Source organism: Podarcis filfolensis (genome assembly GCF_964270895.1).
Source record: "Podarcis filfolensis genome assembly, chromosome: 16".
In the NCBI taxonomy this organism is placed as follows: Eukaryota; Metazoa; Chordata; class Lepidosauria; order Squamata; family Lacertidae; genus Podarcis; species Podarcis filfolensis.
In genome coordinates, this window is record NC_139620.1 from 12376768 (window position 1) to 12389533 (window position 12766).

At 44.8% G+C, this 12766-nt stretch overlaps 1 protein-coding gene across 1 annotated transcript in view; it reads right to left on the reverse strand.

Annotated features, from left to right (window-relative positions):
• NAA40 (N-alpha-acetyltransferase 40, NatD catalytic subunit) overlaps nt 1-10730 on the reverse strand; it is a 15078-nt gene extending 4348 nt beyond the window's left edge. Inside the window, exons 1-7 of the mRNA XM_083591943.1 lie at nt 10492-10730; nt 6456-6551; nt 5787-5839; nt 5455-5550; nt 4641-4799; nt 2575-2658; nt 964-1041 (exon numbers count right to left, since the gene is read on the reverse strand). Of these exons, the coding sequence (XP_083448069.1) occupies nt 964-1041; nt 2575-2658; nt 4641-4799; nt 5455-5550; nt 5787-5839; nt 6456-6551; nt 10492-10497 (572 nt within the window). The 5' untranslated portion in view covers nt 10498-10730. The remainder of the gene's footprint in view (nt 1-963; nt 1042-2574; nt 2659-4640; nt 4800-5454; nt 5551-5786; nt 5840-6455; nt 6552-10491) is intronic.
• Nucleotides 10731-12766: the final 2036 nt, after the last annotated feature.

A 12766-nucleotide genomic window follows, 5' to 3' on the forward strand; every position in this document is an offset into this window, starting at 1 on the left:
TGATTGCATGAAGAGTCTATTTGTAGAAACAGGGCAGCATCAGAAGAAAACAAAACATGTGAGGAAAGCCCTGCTGACCAGACCAAAGGCCCAGGATCCTTGTTTTACAGTAGCCAAGCAGATGTCCCAAAGGGGAGCCTGTGATCAAGATCAGAGAACAGGAACTCTCCCCACTTGCGGTCCCCAACAAAAGATTTTCATAGGCGTACTGCCTCTGACAGTGGAGGGAAGACTGTGACTAATGCCTTATATTCCATGAATTGCTCTAGTCCCGTTTCAAAGCTTTCCAAGTTGGTCCAGGCCATCACAATATCTTGTGGGAAGCTGTAGTTGTTTGGTAGTTTGTGCTGTTATTGAACAGTGCCTGCTGCCCTTGGCCTAAGAACGGTGTGGGGAACCTCGGACCTGCAAGGCCTCCTCTCCTGGCCCCATCTCCACCTAGCAATTAGACCGGGGTGGGGGGAGCCTTCTACCAGAACCAGTGGGAGCTTTCTTTCTATTGTTGAAGGGGGAAAGGAAGCAGGAAAAATGGATGACCTGCCTGGCGATTGTAGCTGTGAAGGGAAGGACTAGGTGTGTGGATGTATAGGATATATATGGGTGCACCCACTTTGCTTTGGCCCCACCCACCTCTGGCATGTGGTCTCCCAGAAGGTTAGCCATGAAGGAATATTGTTCTCAAAATGGCTCTGCGCCCTTTGCTCAGAGAGGGACAGGGAACCACAGGCCCTCAACATTTGCTGGACTCCAACTCCCATCAACCCCAGCCAGCATGCCCAGAGATCAGGGATGATGAGTCAAGGAACATCTGAAGGACCACATGCTCCCCATCCCTGGCCAAAGAGAGTCAAATAACCAACTATCAGCTGTGACTCACAGGGGTAGGAGAGGAGCATCTCCCCAAACCCATCTTCTTCTGGTCTCTAATTCAGGTGAGCAAAAAAGAAGTAAATGAAGTCTTACTGTAAAGCTTCTCTGAAGAACTGGTAGGCCCCATGATTGTGTTTAAATACTGTTAACATGACTTTCTTCATCTGTGTACTAAGAGCCAGGGAGAAGATAAGGTCAGCTTGGTATGAGATCACAAGAAGGAAAGCAAAAGCAAAACAAAGTTCCTTGCACTTTCACAGTAGTCTAATTTAAATTAGTTCCAATCCCATGTAAAAATTGAAATTATCAAATAAATACACACACGTGTCTGTATATTTGGGGATGGCCATCTTCTCTTAACCCAAAGTTTGAAAGTGCATTTGGTATAGAATTGGATCCTCCAGACAACTGCCAAGTTTTAGCAGAGCTAACACAGTACTAATTAAAACAGAGAGCATAATCTAATGACTGTACCCAATGATGGTCTACTCTGAGTAGGGCTCATTCAAAAGAATGGACTTGATCAACTTTGGTTTACTCATTTCAGTGTGCCTACTCACAGTAGGACTTCACTGGATACAACCCTAGGTTTTAAAATCCAGACATTTTCAAAGAGCACAGCAAGCTAGCTAGCACGACAGCAGTTTATGGCTGCATGTTCATCTGGGAGCAATTATCTTGCGTGCTCACACACCTGTTATGTGCAAATCAGATGATGCCGATGATTATATTAAAGCAAGATTGGAGCCTAGGGATGGGAAATCTGTGGTTCTGCAGATGTTGTTGAACTCCAACTCCCATAATCTCTGATGGGGCTGATGGGATCTGGAGTCCAGCAACATTTGGAGGGCCACAGGTTTCCCTATCCCAACACTAGTCTTTACAACTACCAAAGGAAGCTCAAAAAGGTGTCAGAAGGGATTGTTGAAGATTTAGGGAAGGGTGCTGCTCAGAAATTTCTCTCTTCACCCAAGGTCTTCAGAAGGCTCCAGTTCTGGTCCACGCTAAATTCTTTGCAGTGTGCTTTTTATTTTATTTTAATGCAAGCAAAATAAAAATGCCTAACTTGATACACAAAACCTGCAGAGGGTTGTATACAATGCTAGTTCTACACAGAGTAGATCCACTGAAGTTAATAGACAGGAGTAATTTAGGATCATGAATTTCAGCTGGGTAGAATTTAGTTGGATATGGTTAAGAGGTTAAAAACAGAACCATCTGAATTCACACTGGCCTGGTTCATACAACAGCACAGCAAGTTCAAACCATGGCTTACCAGGAACTGTGCAGGCTCCCTGAGCAGCGCTCACAGCTGCTTTTCTTCTCCCCAGTCGTTTTGAGCACAAACCCTGGCAACAGCTCAAGGTTAAGCTCTCTCCTCTCACTAAGCTTGAGTCGCAGTTCAGATAACACACTAAGCCAAACCTTGGAGTGGCAGTAAAAAAAGAGCAGGGACAAGCAAAGCAGCAGCAAGCTTATGTCTGGAAACCTGCATGCTTGCATGAACCTGGTAATCCATAGTTAGGGTGGCCATGCAACCCAGGCCATTCTGTGTCAATCCTTGGTATCAAGATATTCAGGGTTTGTTAGGATTTTTTTAAAGGGGAGAGATTAGCGACTCCAAGTGGGCATGTTTAGGACTGCAGCCTCAGAGAGCTAGAGAGAATTGTAATTCAGAGGAAGAGGAAAAAATAGTGCACTTACCTGTTCGCCACGAGCTGTAGGATCTGTATGAGAAATTTGCCGAGACCTTTCCTTCTCACTTTGCTTTCCAGCTGTACTTCATAGCTGAGGAATTGAGGAAAGGGTGAGCTTCAACATGCTATTAAAGAACACCCAGGCCTTGAAATCCTCCTACAAACATTGCTGCCCTGAGCTGCAAAATTCCACCCCCATTCAGTCTTTCCCCACAGCTTCAGATGACATAATGGATGCAAATGGCTTTCAAACTCTCAAATGAAAATAGAACTATATAAGCACTAAACAATGATTATTTAAGCCACAACTGATTTATAATGTTGCGTTCACCCCTTCCCTTCCACCAGCTTAGCAGCTGCAAGGACACAGCCCTTCAGATTTTGCATCTGGAATAAACACAGCAGTTTACACATATAAATCAAACAACAAATCTGCTGTGTGGATTTTCATGGAAGATAAGGCTTTGAAGGCCATGCTCCATAGTTGGAGGCAATATCTTTCTGAATACCAGTTTCTGGAAACCACAGGGCAAAGATGCTCTTGCATTTGAGTCTTGCTTGTGGGCTTCCCATAGGCATCCAGCTGCCCACTGTGAGAACAGGATGCTGGACTAGATGGGCCACTGACTTGATTCAGCAGGACTGTTCTTTATGTGCTTCTGTTCAGAACACAGGACCACAGGTCTTATACCAGGCAAGGCTACACTAGAGTAGGCCATCTAGCCCAGTACTGCCTACTCTGATTGGAAGAAGCTGTCCAAGGCAGAGAAAGGTGTCTCCTGTCACCTGCTACCTGATCCTTGAAGCTGGAAGATGCTGGGGACTGAATGCATCATATGGTCTTCCACAACCAGATGACCGCCAGGCATTTTTTTAATACAACTCTCACTAGGCCCAACCAGTGTGACAAGTGATGTAGGGTGATAGGAGCTGTAGTCCAACAACATCTAAAGGGAAGCAGCATGGAGAAGGATGGTATATATCAAGCTTGGAGTTATCAGCATCCTCAGGGAAACCCAAGGTTTTTTTAGGAGTCTTTAGGGACAAGTTTAAGAGACTAAAATGAATAAATCCCCAAACAGCTGAATGAGGATCAAGTAGCCAAGGAACATAGGAATGTTGGATGGATGGGTGCAGAATGGAAAGGAACAACCTGAAAGAGGGCATGGCTGGCCTGCACACTGAACAAGAGTACTCCACACTTTAACTTTTTTTGTGTGGGACATTACTGCAGTCAACCCAACAATTTGTGCTTTGCCAGATGGGAACGTGAAGGAGCTGAGGCTCACAGGGCTTTCCTGTAAAATTTGCTACAGAAAACTGTGAGATTTCTTCCTTTGTCTGCCTTTGACAGGAAGCTGTAACACTATGTACTTCCTTCCTCCTTGGGGCAGACTCCTCTTTCTTCATTATGCTTCCAAGCTGGCCACACATACATGTCTGAACTCTGCACTCTGAACTCACCATTTTTGAACTTACATTTTGTACTTTTGTAACTCAGATGGTAGTTTTGCTGATGATCTTGCTACTGTAACTGATGATTCGAAACCTAAATTATGTAACTAATTACTACATTCATTTCTTCACAAAACAATGTGTGTGCGATTGTTATTTTAAGAGGGGGCAAAAGGGTAGGTAATTCCAGGGAAAATACAGTCCGCCTTAAAGCATTCTGGATTATTGTTCCAAGAAGTTAAATCAATCTTGTCTTAGCTTCCAAGTTTAAGCTGCAAAGGATGGTACTGTGCTGATCTCACTAATGTGAGCAAGGAAGCAGTAATAACTAAACAATATATTCCCTCCTAGTGTCTAAATCTATTCTTACATTTTGTGTGTTAGTTATCGAAAGAGCAGCTTTTTGTCCCCTATTATATAGCTGGGCTGATACATGATATCAATAAGCTTCCACTTCCCACATCCCCTTTCCTGTACCCTGCAAAATTTCGTAGCAGGTTTGACTTGTGTGCATCCTTCCACTCTGCCATGATCCACCTGGCCCTCCCCAAGTGCAGAATCTGAGAGCACTCCAGGAGTTCTGAAAATAAATATGAACGTGCCTAGCAGGAGACGTACCAATAGAGGACCTCATCCCCGCACTCCACATCAAAGCGGAAGTGTGAGAAAGCCACGGGAAGGGAGCCATCATCCAGAGCGATTAGGTACCAAGCACGGTCATCTGACATCTCATCTCGTTTCTCCCGGTCTTTCCAGCCCCACTCGCTCTGCTCATACCTGTGGAGAGGAAGAGAGCATAAAAACCAATAGCTTTACACCCTCTCCTTAGGGGATAGCTCAGCCACCTGGAGATAGTACTCACCATAAGAAGCAGCCTGCATTGCTGCCTAGGAGAGGGAGGGAATCTCTTGGGTACCGGAGCACGTTCGGGACCCGTTCCCCTTCTCCACCTGGGCTTTGAGCAGCACCTCTGGATGGCTACCTAGCAAACTCTGCAAAGCGGACCCAACTCTATTAGCCATCAGAGGGGACAAGAAGCTGGTTTGCAAGACAACTGCATGACAGTTAGCAATGCAATTGCCTGATAGGCTCTGCAATCTGTTCTACTTTCTTACTTCCTCGAATCCCTTACAGAGAAAAAGTCATGAAAAACTGATCATACTAACAAAACAGCAGCCTCTGTTGGGAATCTCTGAAACACAGAAAACTGAGTCAAGCCCTTGATCCATCTACCCCAGGATTGCCTATTCTGACTTGCAGTAGATCTCTACTATCTGGAGCACAATGCTTTTTTTTTTTTAAGCAGAGATACGACTTTTGGGGGATGGGAAAGAAAGGGAGTCACCCCCCCTGCTCTTGCACATCCCCACAACAGCTGGCAATAGCTCCCCACTGCCGCCCACTACCCCTGAGTGTCCCCCTTGGGCCTTACAAGGTCTGCATGTTTGTTTTGGTTAGTTCAAAAGCCCAGTCGAGTGTGGTCGGGTCCAAGCTGGAAACTCGTTTGCAGTCAATGGAGACGTTTAACCTGCAAAGAGAGAAAGGAAACGGAAGCCATTAGGTTTCAATATGCATAAACAGAAGTCCACTTTGTAGCTGAGTCCCAGGAGCAAGAAGCATGCAATACCAGACGGAGCAGCAGCAAGCATTTCATGGCTTTCCACACACACACAGTCTCAAAGCCAGTGCTAAGGCTTTGACCAAGAAGACCTGGGTTCAAATCCCTCTAGCCTCAAAAATGAAGAGCAGACAATTTCTACTCACCCATTTCTGTCATATTTCTTGAACACTGGGAAGGCTTCTAAGGGGTCTCCCAACTATGGAAAGAAAGAGAGTATACTAAGGAAGAGATAGATGTCTGCAGTGCAGTCAAGCAAAGAGATACTTTTTCAGGGGCTTTTAACATTTAAAGGGTTCATTTTGGGAAAAGTGCTCTCTCTCTCGCTTTTAGCCCACCATGAATTCCAAGTGGGAAAGAGAGAAAGTGTTTAGAGTGGGGGTTTTTTAAACCACTTCTTCCTGTTTATTTGCATATACTGTTCAAGAAATTTTGGAACAGCAAACAGCGGATAAGTTATAATGAGTGGTCTCTAACATTCAGCAGCAACATCTTGGCAGCAGTGACAGACAGTGTTAATTGGCTGGTGCTGAACAGAAATAAGCAAACTGGGTCCAGGCCATTGAGGGAACTTCCACAACCAAGTGGGGATTTGAACCTGGGTCTCTTTAACCCGAATCTAACCTTTAAATCCAGACTTCCCCAACTGGTGGACTCCTAATGTTTTGGACAACTCCCATCCGCCCTGGCCAGCATTACCAATGGTCAAGCAAGATGGTAGCTGCAGTCCAAACTATCTGGAGGGCACTGCTGCTCTACTGCCACTATACCAGGCTCAGTCTCCACTTAGAGGGGAAAGAGAAAACAAAGCTCACTTTATTTGCAGCTTCCACCTTGGCACAGATGGCATCCCTTGCTGCTCGCTCCTCCAGTCGTTTCTGTTTCTTCTCCTTGCCTTTACTTGATTTCCTCTGAAAGAAGAAGGGCTGAGATGTTAGAACAAGGCACAACATGTAAATGCAGCCGAGTTGTACTCAGTATATAGCCTTAAGCATGGCTTCCCCCACAGGGACTACAAAAGTTCACTCCACAGCATCTCCAGGTATCTCCCAGCATCTGCTCTCCAGGGCTGGGAGAGACTCCTGCCTGTAATCCTAGAGCCACACTGTTGGTCAGTGTAGAGCAGTGGTTCCCAACTTTATTGGTGGCAATAAAAATACAATTTAAAATCATACAGCATCTAGCACAGTGTATTTTTAACTGCTTCTTTTATTTTTTATATATTGTGTTTTATTGTATTCCACAGAATCCAAAGTGTAAAACAATGCAAGATATAAAAATTGAAATACTATTACAAAGCAATGTGAAGATGTAACACAATGCAACTGTGGTTTCTGTCGTTGACTACAAATCCACAGACACTCCACAGACCACTTAAATGAAGCTCGTGGACCAGTTTGAGAACTCCTGGTGCAGACAATACTAAGTGAGACAGGCAGAATGGTCTGGCTCAGTTTAAGGCAGCTACCAGGGCTCCTATGTTCTATGAAACACTGGCAACCTAAGGATTATGCCAAACCAAATGATGCTGCCAAACAGGGAAAGCTATTTCTAGTAGAGCAACAAAGCAAAATAAAAACAGAGAGCTTACTCTCAATTTGCAGCTCCACTGATTAATATTGCCCCTCACTGCTTCAACTAAACCTTGTGGATTAATTGACCACTTCAGCCAATTAAAGCTTGCAGGTTTAAATACACACACACACACACACACACACACACACAAACATCCTTTTGGCCAGAGCAGTGCTAGGGAACACAGGGAAATGCTAAGAACTTGCAGCTCATGGGTGACAGAGGGTTTTTTCATTTGTTATATTTCTCCTCTCATATCACGATTTTTCCTGTCCAAGGTGTGGGTGAGTGTAAGGAGGTTATGATGCAGGCTTTGAGAGCAACAGGGAACATCAAACCCTAAAACAAGGGTAGCCAGTGGGGTACCTTCTAGAGGTTTTGAAATAGAACTTCCATCAGCCCCAACCAGGCTAGCCAGCGGTCAGAGATGATGGGAGTTGTAGCTAAGCAAAATCTGCAGGGCATGCAGCCTCTTGTGCTAAAGAGACACGACCCAGGCTTCCTAGAGAAACAGCTTTCTATCCTACATTCGTTTTTCCACCTACAGTCCCAAGAGCCAGTTCAAATCTGACTTGGAAATACCGAGTTGTGTCCAGTGCTAGTGCAGCTCAGAATAGATCCATTGAAGTTAACAAGACTTACCTTATATTCATTAATTTTAATAGGTCTACTCTAAATAGGACTAACACTGGATACAATCACCATTTTTTGAAAAAAGGAAGAAAAAAACACTCGCTTATGAAGTGTTGTTAAGTTTTGCCAGGCTGGTGAGTCAGTGAATACCAGAGGTTCTGAGCCAAAAACATGTGCCTAACCTCAATGTAACCCTTCCACCCTTGCTAAAGTTCAAGCAAGGACATCCTTCTCCCCCCCACCCCCGACGTGAAATTGGCTGGGAAGCTAGTTCAGTTGGAGCAGGGAGAATGTGGGGCAGGAAGACTGCCAGCAGATGGGAGCAGAATGCTGTGCCTGCATCTTCCTGGCACAAGCAAGACCTGAAGCAACTTCCAAAACAATAAAAAAGGATAGATGGTGAACAGGCATGCACCTGCAATAAATATATATATTTTTCCTTGCAGGTGCTATTCTGTTATGTAGGAAGATGGGGTTCTTTAGCTTGCTTGGAAGAGATAATTTTATGAACCCTTCTTTGCCTGCTTCTGCCTTGCAGTGTAAGTATGTGAATGACATATTGTCGAATGTTATTTGTGGCACATCAACAGCAAGAAAGGTAAATAGGCTTCTTCCAGTTTATGGAAGTGTTTGTGTCAAGCCGTCTGAAGGCAGTTCTTGCACACCCCTGGGAAACAGGCAAGTGGTGACTGACAAGCTTGACCTATGACATGTTTTGAGAGAAGGTGCTTGTACCTTTAAGGGCTGAGCAGGCTAGGAGAATTCCAATAACTGCAGCTTCTCCCACAATGACAAGGTACACCTGCCAACACTTGGCATCTAAAAAACTGATTTAGATTTATAAAAATCATACTGATGCTTCATGGGTTAATATATAGCCCACCCTGCCCCTGAGTTCCAGACACCTAGGATCATCCAGTTATAGAAAGGGAAAGAAAAACCATTCTTATCAGCAAGGCAAACAAATGTTAATTTGCTAACTTGAAGCACCTCCAATGCCATCTAGATTTTAGAAATATACAATGGTGTGAGGACTGAACTGGGTTAAAAAGGAAACCCTTTTTATTAGCATGGGCGGTCTCTTCAGATCTCCATGGAGAATGATGTATGTTAACAAAACACAAGTATTTAATTATTTGTTCTGCTTTAAACAGAAAAACCTCTTCAAATAAAAAGTAAATGTGATTTAAAAGAATGTGAGCACTGTCATTGGGCTGAACTGCCTGACAACCCCCACTATTGTTCTTCCATCCCAAATATTTCTGCCCAGGACAATTAATCCTAACCTTCCAAATATTTAACCTTTTCAGTTCTGCGATTATCCATTACTTCCCCCTGTAAATTGAACCCACCAAGGCCACATATCTCCGCTCCCCATCCTAAACCCTACTTCAAACCAGTCTTCCCCGTGTTTTGGACTCTCAAGTGCTATCAGTCAAGCCAGCATATCTGATGGGAGTTGTAGTCCAAAACAGTTGGAAGGCACCAGGTTGATAAAGTGGCCTAAAACACACCCATCCACCACGGTCCTAACCCCATTCACACCTCCTTCCAATACAAAACTTTTTATCTCCCCTTATATCTTCCCATTTCAAAACCCCACAACCTGACCCCATGCCTTCACATCCCATCATCATTATCTTAACACCCCCTCCTCTCTCCTGCACTCCTCTCTCCTGGATTTCCCTCTTACTTTTTCATTTTCCTGCCCACATCAAACTTTCCTTTCTCTCCACCACCCTACTCCTCCAAATATTCCCCTGCATAATACAGTGGTACCTCGGGTTAAGCACTTAATTCGTTCAGGAGGTCCGTACTTAACCTGAAACTGTTCTTAACCTGAAGCACGACTTTAGCTAATGGGGCCTCCTGCTGCTGCCACGCTGCCGGAGCCCGATTTCTGTTCTTATCCTGAAGCAAAGTTCTTAACCTGAAGCACTATTTCTGGGTTAGCGGAGTCTGTAACCTGAAGCGTATGTAACCTGAAGCGTATGTAACCTGTACATGTTTCTCCAACTTGCTTTCACCTCTCCAAGCCAGTCTTTCCCTCCCTGATTTACCCCTCAGCCTGTGTTAGGGTGTCATTACCTCAAAGTGCCCCCCTAATACCTGCCCCTCCCAAATTACTTTAATACCACCAATACCGTCAATTTATCCCACTTTCCACCGTCTATTTTAATCCTCGCCCCCCCATTAAACCTAACTTCTCCCTGCTTAGTTGCCTTATTACACCCCTACAGGTGTCCACCATTTACTTTCCTTCCTCTAAACTTGGCGTCCCCCTCCCCAAGTCTCCTAATCCTACCACCACCAACCTGCCTGTAGGGGGGTCAGGAACCCCCGCCCCACTCATTTTTCAATGAACTACTTTAATATCTCAAATACCAATCCCTAAGCCTTTCCCCCACTTCTTCCAGCAGCAAACTTCCCATTATCGCCCCCAGCTCTCCCCCCGTTATTATTCCTTTGGTACCCCCAGACTGACCCCCCCTCCTTCGGATTTCCCCTTTATTTTTTCTCCCTACCCAACACAAAACTTTCCACCCACAGAATAGCGCCCCCCCATTTCACCCCCCCAAATCCTGACCCCCCCCTTCCCTTCCCGCTCCCCCCCACCCCGGGAGGAATCTAGGCCTTACTCACTCCCATGGCGATGACGACAACGAGCCCCCCTACAGTCTCCTCAAGATATCCGTAAAGCCGGGGGGGGGCGAATGTGATAAGAGGCGGGGGGGTGTTATTCCCCTACTGCGCCTGCGCAGTGCCCCAAATCAGCGGGGAAGAAAGAGACAACCAAACGGCACCTGACGCACAGCGTGGAGGTGGGAAGCATCTAAAGGAGAGCGGGGAGGGGCGTGGCCGCGCACGCGTGGCTCGGAATGTGGGTAGTGAAGAGGGCGGAAGGTAGGGGTAAAGGGGCTTCCGGAGCGCGTGCGCCGAAGAGGGGTTGGTGGCCTAAGCTTCAGAAGGCGGGGAGGGAAGAGGAGAATTTAAAGTGGAGGAAAGGCGGGAAAGTGTGGAAGACCTTGATTATGATGAGAGGGAGAGGATGGCGCGTGCGCGGTGTAGCTCTCGGAGTGCCCCGGTTCAATCTTCGGTCGCCGGTCTCGCGCTTTGGGGGGACCGTTGAGGCGAAGTTTCTTCTGCGCTGATTGGCTATTGGGAGAGACGGCTGTTTTACCTCAGTGAGAGGGGAGATGGATGACTGCTGTGCCTCAACAAATTTCTCCTCATAATAGCCCTTGCTTTTCAGCTCTAACTACTTTTCCTTTCCCTTTTTTTTTTTAAAAAAAGAACAATTAAAATTCCAAATCCGTATATTAAAAGGCCACCGCCAGTCATCGCGACTAGCACAATAAAAAGCGGGACACCATTCTGAATATGATTAAAACATTAGCTAATTATTTATAATTATTTAAATCTCCAATATGTACTTAAAAAGAGCCTATACTTTTAAAAGTACCAAATAATGAGCTGTGTAGCTCAGTTAAGAGATTAAATAATCCAATTGATTTAAAATATACCCCACTTTTCCAGTACTGTATGTGTTCAAATCAGCTTAAACTAACATGGAGAGGGGGAGAATAAAATTACAGCAATATACAACAAAAATATATTAAAAAACATAGTGAAGAACATAGGTCAGCCATTAAAAATGCTATGTTAAATGTGGAAATATTTATTTAGGCATTTTTATGCTGCCCAATCAACCCATTGTGGTTCATAATTTAAAATCAATAAAGAACAAACAGTAATTGGTATGCAAAGGCAACACACACATGGGAAATTAGGCAGCAGTCCTATTCGCAACAGGGTTTTTCCTTCTGAATAGACATGCCATTTTGAATCAAGATAGTGGACTGAACTTTTCAAAACCACTGATTCTAACAACCAATTTAAAAACTTCACTGACTTTTTGGTTTCTTAGAATTCCTGAGCAGGGCCAGATACAGAGCTGCTAGTATCCCATAAAATAAACTTTTGTAATGCTCCCTACCGCCAGCTTATCCATCTTTCAATATTTGGCATGATTAAATGCTTAAAATGACTGCTCCTGACATTTTCAACTTAATTTTTATTTACAGTATATCCTAGAAGCAGATACTGTATAGGCAATGCTTTTTTTTCTAAAAAAAATGTTTAGGGGTACTCTCATTTTCCTACTTATATTGCAATACTGCCCCTAAATGAGACCAAGGGATGTGGGTAGTGCTGTGAGATAAACCACAGAGCCTAGGGCCTGCCGATCAGAAGGTCAGTGGTTTGAATCCCCATGACGGGGTGAGCTCCCATTGCTCGGTCCCTGCTCCTGCCAACCTAGCAGTTCGAAGCACGTCAAAGTGCAAGTAGATAAATAGGTACCAGCAGGAAGGTAAACGGCGTTTCCGTGCGCTGCTCTGGTTCGCCAGAAGCGGCTTCGTCATGCTGGCCACATGACCCGGAAGCTGTACGCTGGCTCCCTCGGCCAATAAAGCGAGATGAGCGCCACAAGAGTCAGCCACGACTGGATTTAATGGTCAGGGGTCCCTTTACCTTTAATGAGATCAATCTTAGATTCACAAAATGTTTAGGGGTATGCATACCCCTGTGTCTCCCCAGAAAAAAAGCACTGGATACAGGTTATTATACTACAAATGCACAAAGAAGTAATCAAACTCTTATCAATATATATTCTACATGCAAATTGAATTTCTTACCTAAATATTACTAATGGGAAAGGGCTTTATCCAATATATAACAAGGATTTCAATTGTGCAATGAGACTGTCACAGTCCCCCATCTCCCTCAAAGTCTGCTCTGTGGAGTTGGGGGACCCTCCAGAGTAGATTTGAGAGGGAAGGGTGTGGGGGAGGAAAGCAATAGGAAATCTAGTCATGCAATGCAGGATTTTCAGTTAATATTTTCAGTTTCTCATCAG